The sequence below is a fragment of the Rhinatrema bivittatum genome, chromosome 12 (assembly GCF_901001135.1).
Source record: "Rhinatrema bivittatum chromosome 12, aRhiBiv1.1, whole genome shotgun sequence".
Classification (NCBI taxonomy): domain Eukaryota; kingdom Metazoa; phylum Chordata; class Amphibia; order Gymnophiona; family Rhinatrematidae; genus Rhinatrema; species Rhinatrema bivittatum.
Genome location: NC_042626.1, coordinates 23,767,732 through 23,787,589, shown reverse-complemented (window position 1 = coordinate 23,787,589; position 19,858 = coordinate 23,767,732). Strand labels below are relative to the sequence as shown.

Below are 19,858 nucleotides of genomic sequence, written 5' to 3'. Positions count from 1 at the left end.
TCAGTGTCACCTTTTCATAGAGGGCTGGCAGATTTGCTGTAGTGGTACTGAGTGACTTTTTCACAAATAATTCCAGGGGGGGCCAGCAGGGTTCCCCCCTCCCTTCCCATTACACATTTTCAAAATCTCCAGCCAGAGTGGGTGTAAGGTGTCCTGGAGCACCCCCCCAGTCACGTTTTGGAAAAGGGTCAGGGCTGTCTGAGGGCCTGCAAGCAGATGCCAACTTTAGTTCAAGTTGCTGCAGAATAAAGATCTACAGCCCAAGGAGGTGTGAGGGGACAGAAGATTATGCAGGAGGGACCAGATGATGAGGGCACAGTTACTTACCTTATCACATGGTTTCAGAAAGTGTATTTCTTCAGTCAACTGCTATTACACGCTTAAAGGTTTGGACAGATCCATAAGAGGCTGGAATCATGTACATTGAAAAGCAAATCCAACCAGCCATGGTGAACAGCATGCAGATCATCCTAGCTCCAGAAAGAGTGGGCCAAGTTTCAGTCTCAGTTAAAACTGCTAACCTTTATTTCTATGTACAAAAAGCAGTAGTGATGGAGCTGGACCCTGCAGGAGCAGCAGCAGCTCTGTACTTATTTGTCCTGTGGATGAGCGAGATCTTTAGAGCCGGGCTTTCCAGGAAGTCATTATTTGCCAGATCCCAACACAAAAGTATTTTCAGTGTAGTACAAATATTACCTCCCAGCATGGGACTCAGCAGGAGAAGTGATCCTTTCATTTCACAGCCTCAACCACGCTCCTGCCTGAGCATGGCACGAACTGTCTCCTCCTTTGGGCTGGAAGGGTTTACGTTACATGTCCTCAACACTCCACTTGTATGCCACTTCCTGAACGGCTTTCTGGTTTGCTTGGCGGGCAAAACGTTGCTGCTCAAAACCATTTGATCTATAATATAAATGAGGCAAAAAGCTCAATGACAGAAGCAACATGTGGTATTACTTAATCAGGAGTGGCAGCAGAGAAAGAGAAGAAACAGCATCTATATGAACCACACCCTTTACATCGATGAAAGATGGTTTCCCTATTATAGCTGCCCATGAGCTATGTATGCTTAAAGTTCCCACAGCTGTGGAAGCAAAACAGTTTGCATAGAAGATGAAATTTGTACTTCTATTAAATTTCCTTTTAAGTCTTACCAGACCAATCGTTGTTCCCTGTACGTACCCAGATCAGTCCAGACTCCGGGGGTTTTGCCTCCTTTCCAGCAGATGGAGAAAGTTTTACTGACACTGCCTTATAACCTAGCGTGCCACCTGCAGTCCCTTCAGTATTTCTCTGTCTCCAGCAGCTGGTAGATGGGCAAAACCTGCCGGCTGTACTTAGTTTAATAAAAAAATAAAAAAAAAATGAAGAAGATTCCTCCCGGGAAGTTGTTAGGCTCTGGTGGTACCGTCCCTCCCGGTCTTGAGGTGGATGAGCAGGGGGTTGGAGACCTTTAGTTTGCTCGGTCCTTAGTCGCTAGAGGTTCCAGCTCCCTCTCCTCCAGAAGGGATGCAAGGAGCCTGCTGCCACTCTTCAATGCAGGGAAGTGAGCCTTTGTTTCTTGTTCTCATCCTTGGTTGGTAAAGTTTAAAAAAAAAAAAAGGGGGGGGGGAAGAGGTTTTTCTCGGAGAGGCTCTGCTTCTTGGCAGGAGTGCGAGACTCGCACTAGTTGGGGGCTCAATGTTCATGGGCTGTATTTGCTCCTTCCCTCAGGCGACAGTCTCCCGCGATCGGGCGTTTTTGTCAGCATGCCGCACTGAGCACATGTGGTGCGCGCGGATTCGCGCAGGTAACTCGCCTGCAACGGCCGATGTTCCTGCTGCCTCTCAGAGGAAGAGAGCAGTTCGGGGTTGTCCACAGGAGGGTCCGAGTAGCCGCAAGGGTCTGGGAGGACATCGCCTCCTATCCCATGACTTTTTAGTTGTTTTCTTAAAAGCCTCTCATGAGGGACTTTGTTGAATGCCTTCCGAAAATCGAAACACCCTACATCTACCGGTTCACCTTTATCCACGTTTTTTAACCCCTTCCAAAAAAAATGAAGCAGATTTGTGAGGCAACAAGGTAGCTCGTTATCCCCACTTTTGTTTGCCCTGTCTTTGGAACCATTCGCTGCTAGGATTCGAGAGGAAGACAACCTCAGAGGTATTGCGCTAGGATCCTCATGTTATAATATGATACTTTTTGCTGAGGATGTTCTCTTTACGTTAGAAACATCTGAAGAATCTCTCAGCTTTTTGTCGGGAGAAATGCGTAGCTTTGGCTTGGTATCTGGGTTCAAGGTGAATGAGGATAAGTCTGAGATTTTGAATATATCAGCTAATGCTCTGAGTTTCATTTCCCTTTAGGGTTGCCAAAGACTGGGTGAAATATCTGGGGGTGAAAACTGGCCCCGAGGGGGATCCTCTCTTCCATTTTAATTATGATTCTTAATATAGTTCATGATCTAGACAGGTGGAAACAAACGTCCTTCCTAGATTTTGCTGTTTCTTTCAGACTTTGCCCAGTCATATCCTGGATAAGTTCTTAAGGCAGTGGCAGAAACAGATATTCAGTTTTATTTGGAAACAAAGATCTCCAAGGATGGTGCAAGGAACCCTTTATTTGGACAAGCTGAGGGGTGGCACTACACGGCTTCCCAGCTGAGAGCCATTCTGGACTGACACAGACTTAAGAGGGTCCCACCCTGAGTGGACATAGAAGGGAGCTGGGCTGGGAAGTTGTCCCTTGATGGGAAGAGTGGCACAGGTGCAGGATTTCTCTCCTTTCTCACAAGCGGAGACCAGCTTTGCTGGGGGGAGCGGAACTATTACTACCGTTCTTTTTTGTTTCAAAAGGAATTTCCTCCAGGTTTAGACTCCACTCCCTGCTCTACATGGACAGCAGTGGGGCTCACCTGCCTGGAACAAGTATGGGGAGGTCAAGGGGTGCTTCCTAGTCAAGTAATTCAGCACACTTTATCTCGCCGGGATATATTTGCTCTGCATTTTGTCACTCAGAAGGGGATACCTTCTGACCTGGAGACGGGTAAGACCATCTTTGAGGGATTTTGTGATCAAGCTAATACTCTTCGTAGACCTATTTCCAAACTTTATAGTATTCTGAACGCAGATTTAAAGGCCAAACCTTCTCATATTAGGGCTTGGGAACGAGATCTGGGGGGGGGGGCCCTGGAAGCAGCGGAATGGGATCAGTGTTTTCTAGTTGTGAAAAGACGTTTGTTGCCAGAGGATGTGGTTAGTGCAGCTGGGTTCAAAAAAGGTTTGGATAAGTTCTTGGAGGAGAAGTCCATTACCTGCTATTAATCAAATTTACTTAGGGAATAGCCACTGCTATTAATTGCATCAGTAGCATGGGATCTTCTTAGTGTTTGGGTAATTGCCAGGTTCTTGTGGCCTGGTTTGGCCTTTGTTGGAAACAGGATGCTGGGCTTGATGGACCCTTGGTCTGACCCAGCATGGAAATTTCTTATGTTCGATTTCCACAGCTATTCTGGAAGTTGGTTACAAGTTTCTAAATCGTTGGTATTTAGCACCGGCTAAACTTCATAAGATATTTCCTGCCTTCTCCGAAGAGTGCTGGAGAGGATGTGGGGCTTGGGGAACTATGGTGGGGGTGTCCACGTGTTCAAGGGCTTTGGGAGCTGTGTTTAAAAAAAGGTTTGGACAAGTTCCTGGAGAAGTCAATAAACTTATTAACCAAGTCGACTTAAGAAATCACCACTACTTATCACTGCGCAATCAAGGTATGGATTTATTTACTGTTTAGGATTTTTCCAGGTACTTGTGATCTGGATTGGCCACTTCTGGAAAAAGAATACTGGGCTTGCCGGACCCTCGCGGTCTGACCTAGTATGGCAGATTCTTATGTTCTTCATGTGAGACCTCCCTGCCATGGCTCTGTATCAAGTGGAGTGCAATGGTCTCCTGCTCACTCTCCTTTTAGCTTGTACCAAGCAGTGCTGCCCTCCTGAATCAATCCCCTTCTTTGCCCCCCCAGGACCCTGGGGAAATGCTGCTAAGATCTAACCCCTCTTTCTCGAAGAGGAGGAGAAGCAGCCGAATAGGTATTGCCTGGAAGCCCCTTCCAAGGAAAGTGGGAACAGGAGTCTCTGAGGCCAGGGGACTCCTATCTTCTCTTCTGCTGCTCCACAATCTGCACCATCTTTCAGAGACGAGAAGTACTCCTTCAGGACCCTGCTGCTCCAGCCTTTAAGGGAGTAGGAGAGGTAGCTTAGTTTTTTTCTGCTGGGGAGGAGGGAACAACCCACTGGTTTGGACTGGTTCGATAGGGATGCTGAAGAATACATTCTGAGCTGCATTGATTTTCCAGATCTACCCTTCCATCACAAAGGCCTCTTTCAGTACACTTTCTCTACTACTGCTGAAAATAGAGCAGTTTTCCAGGTACTAGCAGGTAATGCAACTGAATACTTCTCTTTAATAAAAGGGAAATAGGAAACGAGAAATATGGAGTCCTATGTCCTGCCCTCTAATGGTGCAGATAAGCATTCAATAAATACCTGTCCACGCCGTCCCAGCGGTACCCAGGCCAAATGTTAAATCTGTTGAGAGGAGGTGTTGGTCCACTGTATCGCGGCCGCTCTGGAAGAAGAAACAGACACTGAAGATCGGATTGCTTACGAATCTCCAGCCACCACACACTCCTCGCCTCTTCTGCAACTCTTTGTGGAAGAACTCTGCTCTGTGCAAACCTAGGCATGATTCAGGCCTTTCACAGCACTACTACTGTAGGTTGTCCTAGAACACCCAAGCATGCAGCTGCTAGAATATATTCCAAGCCCACCTCTACTATGACTCGTTCTGGACTTGTAAGTGGGCTCACATGCCTGTGGCTGAAAAAAATGGCTTTAGAAGGGATTCATCCACTATTCTACTAGCCTGCCTGCTGCAGTAAGATTTGGAGGGTACCTTTCTTATTCGGGTTCTCTTTGGCTTTTTTCTTCTTAATGAAGTTGGCCATGGGGTCCCCCTCTCGCTCCTGGTCCCTCAGCATCTGGTCCAGGTCTTTGTCGTGGATGTACCGGGCCAGCGGTTTTTCCATCTCCTTGACTGCATCCTGCAGATTATGCTCCTGCTGCTCCCTCTGAGCCAGCCTAGGAAAAGAAAATACAGCGAGGGAAAGCAGCTCTCATTTAGCACAAACCTCAGTGTAAGACACCGGTTATTTCGTCACCAAGCCCCAAGGCATCTTCTGCACTTTTGTGGCTTGGAAGCAAAACACAGCAGGCTTTGCATGCAACCTTTTATTGGCTTTTAAATGTTAGCTAACTTAGGTTAGCACAAAGACCCCATGTATAACAACCCTAAGATATACAGAAGTGGCGAAAAAGGATAAGAATAAACGTTTTATAAAAAAAAAAAAAAAATGTCCACAAACTGCTCGAATCAAGAACAGAAGACCCTGGAAGAATATTCAAAGCAGCATTAACGAACACCAAGCATAACCAAATGGAATGTTCTCAGCTGGAGCTGCAGTGTTTAAACAGGATCATTTCCTACCATTGCACTGGGTTTGGGTTAAGGGAAATTTAGGGCGATAATGCAAAAATGATTCCTTACATTAAGTTTTAAAAAAAGCATTGACTCTTCCAGAAGTCAGTTCTAATGAGAACAAAGGGGCTGACCAGCAGGAAGATCTAAGAGCTTCTTACCCCTTCCCCCACTGGGCATACTGCTCATCTCGCTTGGCCTTCTTGTCCGCTTTCTGACGCTGTTCCGCTCGCTCTTGTTTCAGATCCCTCTTCCGGCCGGATTTATCTCGGAAAATGGTTTCAGCAGTCCGGGATTCATCTGAAAGCATCAAGCCCATGACGCTGCAGCACAGCACGGCAGTTTACTTCCTCCTTTTCTACAGCCTCCTCTTCTAGCCTAGGTCAACTACTGCTCTCTTTCCTGAACAGGAGAGTCCTATGAACCTACTACAGCCATAGCCTGAGGTAACTAAGGACAGCCAAGGCCAACATCCATTGCTGAAGACAGGTTTCTAGGCTTTCCTCCTTCTGGGAGAATTTCTCCAAGCAGGAGCATCTCTGTACTCCCTCATCTGTGGGCACAGTGACAACCTATATCCTTCACAATAAATCAGCAGCCCGCCCATCTCCTACCCCTAGAAGTAGAAGCTCCTCCCAAAATTAGTGCATCAGCTTGGAAGCAAACCTAGCTCAGGCCAAAACAGATTTAACTTCCCTATAACTTACCTTCTAAGTGCTTATTGCTTCGCTCTCTCCTTCTCATCTCTTCCTGCTCCTCCTTCAGCACTTCTGCCGACACCAGCCCAGCTCTGCCCCCCGAGAGCATCTGACTCAGCTGGAGACATTTAAGGAAAAAAACAATGTTATCACCACTTCAGCTACTGAGACCATGTTGTCCACCTGCCCCTGTCGTCACTACACAAACATCTACCTTAGAGCCTTCTGCATGTGCTCTCTGGGGAGATCCTCTGGATGCCCTTCCTTGTTGAGAGGGGGAGAGGTTGGAGCACTTTTGGGCCTGGGATCTCTGACGGGGAGGAGAGAAATCAGAGTCCGAAGATCTTTTCCGCAGCCTTCGTGGAGGAGAGAGGTCAGAGTCGGAGCGTCCAGAGCCTGACTTGTGAATGTTGCGTGGAGGGGAAACATCAGAATCTGATGATTTTCTCCCTGGTGGAGCCATGTCCAAGTCATGATGGTGACGGGATACAGCTTTGCCTAGGAAGTGAGGCAGACAAATATCTGATCTTCATTCCTGGGGTTTGTAAGTAAGCAAAGCACTTTAAAGTCCAGCAAACCATGCATTCAACTACCACACCTGGATTTGCTCTCTTCCTTAAAATTGAAATTCTAGCTCTCCTCCTTTCTACATTATAAAAATTCCATGTAGCAACAGAGCCAGATGTGGCCTTGGGGTACAATAACTGTGCTCTAACAGTCACATCACAAGCACATATACGGCATCAGTAACAAAAGGTCCCAGTTATAGAACCTACGTAAAAACCAAACGCAAAATATTCCATCTGAACAACATTCACACACAAGTATATCATGGAAAACTACAACAAAGAAAGTATGGAATGCATTTCTATTTCACTTAAAAATAGAAGGTGCCATTCATGTTTAGCTCTTGCAATGGTCACAGATTTATAGACATAGCCTTCATAAACAGAATCTTTTCTTTAAGCAAATAAAAAATTAGAGTATCAATGAGAATTCTTAGCTATGAGATGCCTCTGATGAAATCACAAATAGACAAAGGTCAGCACTGCAATATTATGTTGAACTTCCTTAACCAGTGTGTTGTCTGCCAGAATTACTCCTGCTGAACCCAGTGTCTTTCTACTCCAATATTTTGCAGCCTGAAAGGATCATATTTTGACACTTCCATGTGCCTGCATCAGGGACTATTCTTTCAATTCAACTGTTTTTCAGACATTCCTACACAGAGCAGCATTATTTAAACAGTGTGGAAAAATTATTAAGGAGTTAGTTAATGTGAAGAACTTTATAACACGATAGAAATTAGTGGAACAAACAATCACTAATATAGCTAGTGCAATTGTTTGTCATAAGGCCTATAAATTCTGAGAATATGCTATTTTTCTTAGCTGGTTTGTAACAAGAACCAAGACATGAGATCAGATATATTAACGAGCAGTTACTCATGAGGCTAACTGTGCAGATATCAGGGAAAATGTCAGCAAGCCAACCACACCTAACTGTTGCTGATATGATTAGCACAGACAGTTGAGGCCTCAGCAGATGACAAGAACATATGGGAGTAGCCCAGAGAAGAAACTGGGACATAGGTCAAGAAAATTAACATAAAAGATCAAAGTCAAGACAGACTGGTTAGATCAGAAGAAAGAACAGTTCAGAAGAAAAGCTTGTTGGATATTAAAGTGACTGATGACCTATTCCTGATATCTAGTGCTGTGTTTCCAAGATATACAAACTCACACTGAAAACAGAGGGGGAAGGGTCTTTGTATACATTCTTAAATCAAAATCTAATCTTGTATGCTTTCATTGCTTATTCTCAGAATTATAAGTAAAACTTCTATACTTATAAGTGTGTTGTGTATTCTATAATATAATAACCACCATTCAGCCTACCCACTACAAATAGCAGCAACTTTTTATGCATACCCAGGAGCACATCATTATAACTAAATCTTAGTTGGGAGTCACATGATACATTCCAACCAACTAAAGATGATAATTTTGCATAGTCATCAATAATGATACTGCATTGACATTTTCATTCACAGAAACTGTGTCCATGCTACTTATTGCCCATGTGAGATATTCCAACTAATCAAAAATAGTTGCTTGTGTACATCATTCATAATGAAAAAAATTACTCATTTTAAAAACATAAAATTACCAACTTTTTTTTATAGATGAAGATCCTCTTTACAATTATGTTCAAAGACAAAAAAAATTCTCATTTCTAGAAAATCTCTATATTCTTTTGTGTTTTAATTTCTCGTGAGTTTCTGTGCTGGTGTAGCAGGTCTAAAAAATAAATAAATCAACAGGTCAGTTTAAATTTCTCCCTGGTCCCATTGCCCTTTCAACCAATCCAAGCGAATCCTCCACCAAGTAACGTGTCATAGCAGAATGTCCATACGTAAAATATCTTTATGCCTTATCTGCAAGGGGAGATTCTGAAGCACACAAAGCCATTTTAGTAGCATAATCATTTAAAAAAAAAAAAAAAAGATGAATTCAATCTCCCAATGAAAGTGGCAAATCCCGCCAAGCCTGTAGTTTATCTCTGGAAAATATCAAAAGTTTGGAAATGTTTAACTTATCAGAGCCGACAAATTAGTAGAAACCTGTAAACCCAAGTATTTAATACTACCATCTGCCCAGTGTAGTGGAAAATGAACACCCCCATCTCTCTTTAAGAGATTCAGGGAAAGCCAGTCCTTCAGATTTGTCCTTGTTTAAACGAAGACCAGAAAAAAATCCAAATTCCATGAAAATACCTAATAAAGAATCCAACGTCTTGACAGGGCCTGAAAAGAAAACCAATATATCGTCAGCGAAAGCCGCATATTTAAACGTCTGGTGTCCCAATCGTTTCCCCTACACCCCCTCAGATAGCTGAATATGATTCAACAATGGCTCTAAAGTCAGAAGAAATAACGGGGACAGGGGCCAGCCTCGTCTAGTACCTCAAGCAATGGAAAAAGAAGCGGAATGCGACCCATTAGCTATAATTGATGCTGTCGGTTGATGATATAATAGCTGAACCGTATCAAAAGAGACCATCCAGCCTCATATGGCGGAGAAGATAAAATAAATACCCCCATTCCACCCTATCAAATGCTTTTTCAGCTCGAAACTGACCACCAGAAAGGGTTCGCCCGCTCTCTAACAGATTTCCATAGCCGCTAACAAACGTCTTACATTAGTGAGGGCATATCATCTCAAACAAACCCCACCTGGCCAGACGCAATAACTGAAGGTAAAAACATTGCTAAACGATCCACTAATATTTCTGCAAATAGCTTTTGGTCAAAATTTAAAAGAGAAATAGGCCTGTAGGAAACCGGGGAAAGAGGGTCCCTGCCAGATTTAGATATAAGAGTGATATGAGCTGAATTAACATAAGCAGGATATGGCCCAGTTTTAATGAAAGCATTAAAAACTATACTTAAAGGAACACGAACAGAATCAACCACAATTTTAAAAAAATTCTGCATTATACCCATCTGGGCCAGGAGCTTTTAAGCGCTTGGCTTGACGGATACCAACATTTATCTCCCCCTCACTTATTGCTCGATTCAGCCAGTTGAGTTGGTCTTCTGAAAAGCTGGGTACATTCAATCTTTCACAGAAAGTTTCACATTTCCTTTGGTCCAATCCTTCTGAGGAATAAAGATCAGCATTAAATTGTTGAAAACACCTCTACAGTGGAGTTAGTAAGCCGTCCCAAGGAAGACCTTAGAGCTGAGATGTAACTAGAACAATGATTAGTCCTAATAAGATTTGCCATAAGTCTTCCTACTTTGTTACTAAATTGAAAAAGCTTAAACTGATAATACACAATACTTTTTTTGGTACGCTGATGTATATAAGGGAATTAATAGCTACTTGTAGCACCAGGAAAAGTTCTCTATTTATGCGGGTATTAGACGGTAATAAAGAGCATTTAGGACACCAAACGCTTGTCAAGAGACCTCCTCCTCTCAGCTATGTAGTATATATCGCCCCGCAACACAGCTTTTGCGGTGTACTGAAAGAGAACAGGATCATCCACATGACTACCATTAAAAGTCAAGTAATCTTCTACTTTAAACGTAAATACTCTTGAAATTGTAAGTCATCCACTAAGTAATAAGGAAAGCGCTAGTTATTGCCAATCTGCGTGGCAGCATGAATAGTAAGCTGGATCCAAACAGGGGCTGATCAGAGATCATGATATTACCAATGCCCATATCAACATTTTTATCCACAAGAATATAATTCAACCTGGAGTAAGTGGAATGAGCTCTTGACAAGTGAGTGAAGTCTCTTTCCAGTGGATGAGAAGCCTCCATGCGTCCACGAAACGCAAAGAAACTTCCAAAAAAGAAATCCCCTTACCAATTCTCCCTTCCCCCTTAACTGTATGGGACCTTTAACAATATTGAAATCCCCACCCAAAATAAGACTGTGATCGATACAGGGAAGCAAAGATTTATAAATGCCCCTGAAGAAAGTATGATCATATGTTATCAAAAACAAAAGGAATATGATCCAGTTCTGCAACCAAACTCAGGTACTTCCCATATGGGAACTTAATCTTTCGCTTAACTGTAAGAGACACTTTCTTATGAACTAAAATCGCCACACCTACAGACCTTGTAGTTGCTGAAGCGAAATGAACAGTAGCTTCCTAATCCCTACGCAACTTACTGTGTTCAAGGTTGCTTAAATGAGTTTCTTGCAAAAATATAAGATCTGCTGATTTTTTTTTTTTTTTTAAAGCAGTTAAAATCTTAGCCCTTTTAATAGCAGAGTTAATGCCACAGACATTCCAGGAGAAGATCCGTAAACCTTTCTGCGACATTTAACCTTCCTCCACCCTAAACCCCCACCTGAAAAGAAAAAATTGAGTTCAGAAAGGAAAGGGACCCTCCCAGCACAGGTCTCCTCCCCCCAACATCACATTCTCTTCCGCAAAGAGCCAATATGAACCATAGAAATCTAACACTGGTTAAACTCCATAAGGAATAAACCCCTCCCCTCACCCCAACCTGAGCGTGAACTTAAACCCAGAAAACCTTCCCCTGTGAACCAGAAGAGATCACACACCGTGCAAATGAATCCCTCCATCCTGCCACCACCCACACACACCGATAGCTGCAGCTGGGAAAGTATAAACACTGTACAACATAACCAAATGATAATTGCAAAAAAAAAAAAGATTTTGAATTTTAACAGAAACATGGAGCCTAGAGGGAGACAGTAATTATAGGACTACCCACACAAAAAACAAAATAATGTGGCTGCCAGCACAAATCTATCGATGTCCTCTCTGAAACCGCTGTCGCAGGAAGCTGAAAAAAAAAAATAAAGGAAAAGTCACCTTGCACTCCCAGGAAGCTGCCCCTTTCAAATAATCTCGCCTGCAGTTAAACAAAACGGGAAATACAAGAGAGACACAAAAAAACAGGCAGTGTGTATAAAGTCCTAAAGTCCCAAAAAAAAAAAAATGGAACTGTCTTCACCAATCTGCAGTCGTCTTCACAAAAAAAACTCTCCCGCAGTCGGAGACTTGTGGAAAACCCAACGAAATTGCCGCCAAACGTTCTCCCCTCAAGGCACATCACACTCTGAACCGTGACCGGGTCGCAGTACAGTCTCCATCTTGTCAACAAAATGCTGAGCTTCGGCGAGATCACCGAGTCATCCAATGCCATCAGAGGTAATAACCCGCAACTTTTCAGGGTGGATCAATGCAGCCCGAATGCCCATACCTTAGAGCTTGGAATATAATGGAGCAAATGCCCGACGTTGTGCAGATCGGCTCGCCAAGTAGACTGGAAAGACTAAAACCTTAGTGTTATCTCAAGGATTTCCGAGAATTCAAAGCCTGTAATATCTCAGTTTTATGGGCAAAATTAAGCACTTTTACGATAACGCGGGGGTGCAGAGCACCTTCTTAAGATCAAAGAGATAGGCCCGTTCAATTCTTAAGAGGCCTTGTTTCTCTGAGATCCCAAGCTCCGTGGAAAGCCAATACTCCAAAAAAGTCTGTAGATCGTTTTCCTCCAACTCCAGGAGCCCAATAAATCGTAAATTAGAAGGCCGAAATCTATTCTCTAAGTCCTCTAAACGTTCGGAATGTTTCTGCATGGAGGTCTTCAGCATAGAGACCTCCATCTGCATTGCAGGGAAGCCAACATAGACATTCGATACCCGCTGTTCTACCTCAGCAAAACATCTCTCAAAACCAGTTATAAAGGTCAAAACTTCATCCAATTTTTCGAAAATCTTTCGTAGCTCAGGTTCCAAAGTTCCACAATAGCCAACTTCACATCTGCAAACGCCATACTTGGCAGAGGTGAAGGGTCAAAGGGCCCAGTGTCATCTGCCATATTAGATTCAGGCGATTTTGGTTTCTGGATATCCTTGTAAACTAGGTTAGTCAGGGGTTACTTCAGGACTGGCTTAAGGAACAGTGGTGTTGACACTGCATCATTCTGGTAACCTCTCGCTAGACATCCTCCAGCCTGTCATATCCTTTTAGAGGTTTGGCCTCCAGAAATAGACACAATACTCCAAATGAGATCCCACCAACAGGCTGTTCAGAAGTATTATCACCTCCTTTTTTCCTACCTATGCACAGCAGTAGGCTTCTGGCTCTGACTATTGCCTTATTACACTTTCATTTTGGGATCACCAGACATGGGAAGAGCGAGTGCTTCAGACCTACCTCTCGTGCTGCTCAGCTTTGTCCCATGAGCCAGTGAGACAGGATGTTTCTTGCGTGAAGGCGGCGTGTCCAAGTCAGAATCATGCCTGCTGCTCCTAACTGGAGACGAGTCTGAAGAGCTGTGACGTTTGCGAGCTGGAGTGGACCCTCGCTCATGCGAACTAGTAGAGGGCTGCAGTCTGTCAATGGTTTTGCTGCTTTTCTTGCTAGGCAATTCAGTAACCAAACCATGCTTTAATTTTTTTGGATGGGGGAACAGATCAGAAGAACAATGTCCTTTCATAGGCGGCAAGGCATCGGGGGAATCGTGACGCTGCCTCCTGGGAGGCGAGGCGTCGGGGGAATCGTGACGCTGCCTCCTGGGAGGCGAGGTGTCGGGGGAATCGTGACGCTGCCTCCTGGGAGGCGAGGCGTCGGGGGACTTGTGACGCTGCCTCCTGGGAGGCGAGGCGTCGGGGGAATCATGACGCGGCCTCCTGGGAGGTGAGGCGTCGGGGGAATCGTGACGCGGCCTCCTGGGAGGAGAGGCATCAGGGGAATCGTGGCGCAGCCTCCTGGGAGGCGAGGCGTCAGGGGAATCGTGGCGCGGCCTCCGGGGAGGCGAGGCAATAGAGGAATCATAGCACAGCTTCTGGGGAGATGAGGCTTCAGGGAAATGTTTTGTTCTATTTTCTTCTTTCTTCACTGATGCAGTGTCTGAGCTGGAAAAAAATAAAAATCATTTGAAAATTCCTTTTCAAGTGTGGGACAACATAAAACTTCTGATTTTGTCAAAACTACTTTAGTTCTGAAGTATACTAAAGTCAAAGGAGGATGCAAAAGGCTCATGATTCGTTGTTTCCATCCCTCTCTATCCCTACATAATGCTGATTATTTTAAACACACATTTGTTTTCTGGATTTATTTGATGCCCTTATCCAGGGCACCTTACAAAAACATTGTGGTGTGCACAGTTATCAAAAGATAGTGAAAGGAAAAAAACAGTGAGGGAGAAATCAAAGCAAGAGAAAACTGTTTTGCTACTATCCATTTATAAAACCAAAAAGCACCATGACTGCACATATTCTAGCGTAGCATCTGTGTGTCAATATAAGCCACGTACTGGTCTGAACTCTGACAAGTTTGTAGTTCATTTTCAAGTCACTGAGAAAATGTTCCATGAGATTCGCTGTTAGGACCTGCTTCACTAAAGCTCCAGTGTTCATTTTTCTCCACGCTTTCAAACAACAGGCTGTAGAAGATGTATTAATTCCCCATTTCTCCCCTCACCAGGGAGGTGGTAGCACTGCTAGAAAGTAATAACCTGCAGGGCCAACGTACTATCACATCTGCATTATCTATCTCAAGCAGTTAATAGCGCTTTTAATATCAATAAACTAGCTTGCATTAGTGTTAATAGAAATTCTGTGCTGAGATGCAAATGTATGCAAAATAGCTCATTACCTATTAGTGCAGCAAACAAGTAGGTGCATGAAACACCAAAATGTACGTATTAACATGGGAAGTTTAAATAAACCTCTGGGGTTTACGTAAGTTTTTCCATTACCATTGCATCAATGTACCATCTGCAGCAGCGCATGCCTCACTTACATATCATTAATACTGGCTGTCAATATATGATGATAACGCAGTTTAGTACATCAATCCCTAGGTTAACAAAGATTGTTATCCTTCAGTATTAGCAAACAACATTCCTACTGCTTTCTCTGTGTTTTTATTATGCCTCCATGAATGGATTTACTTTATGGGAAAAAAAAATTGTTTCGTTTCACCTTATTCGGTTTTCATTACCTAAAACCACATTGGTCTTAAGTGACAAAACTTATGTTGATGAACAAAATACTTAACACTGCACAGTTCTATCTTACAAACGGCAGGAGAATGCATTCTACCTCTCATCAGATCTGGCAGCCAGAGAGAGTTCTGAATGGTGGGGATTTTCATTCTGGTCTGAAAAAAAAAAAAAGAATAAAATTACAGTTTCTTTGCTTTCAGTATTTGTATCTGCTTTTCCCACATCGATGTAAGCCTCCTTATCTGGCATACCTAATAAGGCCCCGAGCACCCACATCAAGGGGGACCCTTTCAGCAAATTAATTCCTTTTAACAAACAAAGCTAAGCTGCTGCACTTGGAAGGACAGGCTATGAGAGTAGATGGCTCCAAACTCAGAAGTCTCACTCCACTTACCCTGCTGTCCAGTCACCATGAGCCACGGCAGACTGTATGTGCACATTACAACTAACATTATATGGAATATAAAACTATGAGAGGGAAAACCACATTAGTGTTACACCTCCAGTGAGCAATGTCTGCCACTGGCATACTGGGAAAGGCAGACCGATGAGAAGGAATAAGGGAAAAGCTGAAATGCTAAACATACTTTTCACTGAAGGAGGAATTGGAGAAGGACCATCGATTAAGAACATAAGAACTGGGTCAGACCAAGGGTCCATCAAGCCCAGCATCCTGTTTCCAACAGTGGCCAATCCAGGCCATAAGAACCTGGCAAGTACCCAAAAACAAAGTCTATTCCATGTTACCATTGCTAATGTCAGTGGCTATTCTCTAAGTGAACTTAATAGCAGGTAATGGACTTCTCCGCCAAGAACTTATCCAATCCTTTTTTAGAAGGAGTACCTATGGTAGTGCAGTAGATACTGCACCATTTGCAGAAGAAAGGGTTTGCATGGAACTAGCAAAACTACAAGCGGACAAGCAATAGAGACAGACAGGATGCACCCTACAATACTGTGGGAGCTCAAAGAGGTTCTGGAAAAGCCACTGAAGAAACTGTTCGATAGATCTTTGAGATGGGCATATTCTCATGTCCACTCTGTTGCAGATCTTAATATCATCAGCAAATAGGCAAACTTTACCTTCTATCCCTTCCGCAATGTCATCACAAAGATATTGAACAGGACCGGTCCCAACACAGATCCTTGCTGCTCTCTGCTTAACACCGTTCTCTCTTCAGAGTAGGTTCCAGTTACTATCAGATGCTGTCTTCTGTCTGTCAATCAGTTTGTAATCCACGCCACCACCTGGGTGCTCACTCTCAAGCTTCTTATTTTATTCACAAGCCTCCTATGTGGGACCATATCAAAAGCTTTGCTGAAATCCAAGTAGATGACACTGAGTGCTCTTCCTCGATCCAATTCTTTAGTCACCCAATCAAAAAAAAAATCAGATTTGTCTGACAAGACCGTCCCCTGGTAAATCCATGCTGCCTCAGGTCCTGCAATTGTCCTGACTGTAGATAATTCACTATTCTTTCCTTCAGCAGCGTCTCCATTAATTTTCCCACCACCGAGATGAGGCTAACCAGTCTGTAGTTTCCAGCCTCCTCTCTGCTCCCACTCTTGTGAAGCGGGACCACCACTGCCCTTCTTCAATCACTCAGCACCACTCCAGTTTCCAGGGATCTATTGAACAGGTCCCGCCAGCACATCTCTGAGTTCCCTCAGTATCCTGGGATGAACCTCATCAGGTCCCATGGCTTTCTCCACTTTCAGTGTCCTAGCTCTTCCCATACATTTTCTTCTGTAAACGGAGTTTCGTCTACTCCACCCCCATCCATAGTCTTGTTAACTAGCAACGGTCCTTCTCCGGGATCTTCTTTAGTAAACACCGAACTGAAGTTTTTGTTTAATATTTCCACCATTTCTTCATCTCTCTCTCCACACATTAATCCTTTTCACCTTTCAATTTCACTGTATCACTTTGGACCTTTCTCCGATGATTCTGAAAAATGTTTTGCCACTTTGCTTTACCTCTTTGGCAATCCTTTCTTCCGCCTTTTTGCTCTCTTGATTACTTTCTTAATCGCTCTCAGTTTCACCAGATATTCTTCCGTGTTCCTCTTTTTGGGATCCTTTATATTTCTTGAACACTGTTCTTTTTGCTTTTGTTTTATCAGCCACAGGGAGGAGGGGATCTCTTAGCCGAAGATAGCAGGGAAGAAGGGGTGTGTGCAAAACTGTAATTCCTCGGTAGTAGTGTAGTGCCAATTTTGGCTGTGGTGTCAACAGCCACTTCAGGCACAGGTTTGAAATGTAGCTGCTGTGCTGGATTGGAGAGTTAAAATCCAGACAATTTCTGGACATTTTAACCCTCCAGCCAGCATCCGGACACTGCTTTGATAATCTGGACTGTCCAGAGAAAATCCAGACACTTGGCAACCCTAAATCACTGAGCTATTTAGAAATCTTAAACACAGCCACGATGGAACATGTTCTTATAATCATATTGTACTCACCTTGAAACAGTTTCCATTTATTGCTCATTCGGAATTCTTCCATGCGTTTCACTTCTTCGGGGCGCTCATCAACAAACTGGGCCACCTGGAGAACCCACCAAGCAATTATTACAGTGCGATCTGTCAAGTTCATATCCATACAGCATGCTAAGGCTACTGGTCGACTTTTTTTTTTTTACATGCTTTGGCATGGGATGGGTTTCTTCAGATTTTTTAACCAGACAAAAGGCTTCATTCAAACCTTGCACTCCACTGAGGCGTGCAATATGTCATTTTTAAACACCCTACCAAGATTGATTTAAAAACTTATGGGAATTCTCACAAAATTTCTCTAAAAGTCCCAGACTTTCCAAGTTGTAGTGGATATCTTTAAACAACTAGAATATGTTAAAAAAGCCTTTTCAGTGCAAACTGAATGTCAGAAACAAATAAGATGTACTCAACCATCAAGAAGTGCAGAAAATCTTCCCAAGCACCACAGTACCAGCAAAATAGGCCCATTTCTCAAATAACTTTTATACCCACCATGGGTAAATCCTCCTCGTCCTCCACCATTGTTTCTTCTTTAGTGGACACACTCTTCCAGCTCACATCATCATCATCCACTATTCGCATCCTAAAAAGAAGAGGCAACATGATTAATGGCAGCCCATGAAAAACACAGAATTATCAATTCTCACAAGTAGAAGTTCTGACATTCTAAATAGCTTTGGTTTTATCTCAGATTAATGTAAAGTTGCTTATCCCCAATCTAGCTTTCTTAACAGTTGTTTACATAGATCTGATCTTGCAATCAGAATGTACAGTACTAGTTTTGTCAGCCAGAACTATCCCTCCTCCCAGTCTGCAACCTCGAAAAGTTCAAAGGTTTGATATCCCTCCATGGTTTCAATAGATCTCATAATCCTCCCTTCAAAAAGAACACAGGATAAGAATGATTTTCTCAGCGTACAACTCCATAGGAAAGCAAATGTTAGCTCCATAACGCCAGTTAACTCTTATTAGCATAAAACTTACAGTCTATCTTTCATAGAACGTAAACCACAGGCTTTCCATACAAATCATGTATGTTACCCTGGGTTCATGCTGGAGACTGACACGGATAGAAAGCTCTGTTCTTGTACTGCTTCCTACCCGCTTCCTCTATGCACCTACCACCGGGCAAACTGGCCCCTTGATCTGATCCGCTTCGGCGGTTCTTAGGCACTGAAGTCACCAGTTTTGGACCGACTCCTGAATCATATTCGAGGGAGAGGAATGGAGGGGCAGCTACATTCTCCTTTCATCTTTGATCTACTCCCGAAGATCGAGAAAGGGCTCGCTCCATTGCTTGCATATACTCCCCCGCCCCCCGCATGGGTCATTCGCAGAGAGGCTTTCTCTCCCCAGCGGATTTCCGTCACCCTAACCCCCGGTGTGTCCCAGCCTCCGCTCACCCCCTCCCGCTGGGTTTCGGCCGCTTTCTGCGCTTCTTGCACTGCTCGCCGGACAAGTAACGCTTCAGGTATTCGGCCTTAGAGAGCGGAGGAGCCGAGGCCTTCCGGGCTAAAGCCGCCATCGCAAGTCCGGAGCACGGAGGAAGAAAGTAAGACCTCCCGTCAGATGGGACAGAGGCGCTTCCTCCGCGCTGCTGTGCGGAGCGCGAAACGTAAAGAGGAAACAAAGGTTTTTGTTTATGTTTTAAAAGGTGCGGCCCCGATGTTTATTTCTTTGCCCCGGGCCAAATGAGAAGCAGCACACGATCGACAAAAAGAAAAAAAGAAACGCGCAGCTCCTTCTGGACAGAGGCCGCCACCAGAAGCATTCCCAATTCAGGAACCAGACAAACAGCCGCACCAGCTTGAAACGTCACGCAGGGCGCCGTCGCGGACAAACTACGCTCTGGCGACGGGGGACTCTGCGCATGCGCACGGGTTCCCTCGCTGCTACCAGAGCTAGCTGAAAGCTCTGAGCAATTCTCAGCGCATGCATGTGCTTTTTCCCGCTGCGGCTCTGATGCGTTTCCCGCAGATTTTTTTTTTATCATCTGGGGGCTAATGTAAGAAAACTCAAACATGGCACCGATTTTTAATAACGTCTGTTCCAAGACCTTATAAATTAATGGTTATGCTCAGGGCCAGCCCAACCAACTGTGCAAGCCATGCATTTGCACAGCACAGGATGGCGGAGCGCACTGTTAACCCTCTATTGGACGCACATTTGACACGCTAGCGTTACCCCTTATTCAGAAAGGGGCTGAAAATGATTCAGAAAACAAAATGTGCAACCCGCGCGATTCAGAAAACAAAATGTGCAGCCAAGCCGCGCTTTTTGCTTTCAGAAATTAGCGACTACCCCAAAGGTAGGTGCTAATTTCTTCGGGCACCGGGAAAGTGCACAGAAAAGCAGTAAAAACTCAATTTTGCCGGCGTCCGTGGCTGTCAGTGGGCTCGAGAACCGACGCCGGCAAAATTGAGCGTCGGCTGTCAAACCCGCTGACAGCCTCCTTTTGCCTGTTTTTACCGCTGGGCCTAATTTGCATAGTGAATCGCGCGCACAGGAGAGTGGCCTGTTCGCCCGCTCTCCCGTGGACTTTACTATATCAGCCCGAATGTCAGCTGCTGGTGTCACAGCAGCAAAGAGAAGGCACATGCAGGGCCACGTAGAGGCTCCCAACCCACCACGTGGCAAAGATGAGGC

The 19,858-nt window shown here is 44.2% G+C and overlaps 1 protein-coding gene across 1 annotated transcript; it reads right to left on the bottom strand.

Moving 5' to 3' along the window:
- Window positions 1-501: 501 nt before the first annotated feature.
- BUD13 (BUD13 homolog) lies at window positions 502-19,034 on the bottom strand. Its single transcript, XM_029572189.1, has 11 exons — window positions 18,616-19,034; window positions 17,705-17,795; window positions 17,180-17,264; window positions 14,815-14,872; window positions 12,923-13,623; window positions 6,423-6,706; window positions 6,218-6,326; window positions 5,672-5,810; window positions 4,929-5,113; window positions 4,520-4,601; window positions 502-903 (listed from the first exon to the last, which is right to left on the bottom strand). Exons 1-11 carry the CDS (start codon window positions 18,735-18,737, stop codon window positions 810-812), a joined length of 1,950 nt encoding a protein of 649 aa, XP_029428049.1. The 5' UTR covers window positions 18,738-19,034; the 3' UTR covers window positions 502-809.
- Window positions 19,035-19,858: the final 824 nt, after the last annotated feature.

What these genes read in the sequence shown, in the direction of transcription:
- BUD13 (XM_029572189.1), bottom strand. Translation starts at nt 18,737, where the DNA reads ATGGCGGCTTTAGCCCGGAAGGCCTCGGCTCCTCCGCTCTCTAAGGCC. An exon ending in CCGAAACCCAGCGGGAGGGG is followed by an intron (nt 17,796 to 18,615) that starts GTGAGCGGAGGC and finishes TCTTCTTTTTAG; the next exon opens with GATGCGAATAGTGGATGATG. An exon ending in GCTGCCAGATCTGATGAGAG is followed by an intron (nt 13,624 to 14,814) that starts GTAGAATGCATT and finishes ATTTTTTTCCAG; the next exon opens with CTCAGACACTGCATCAGTGA.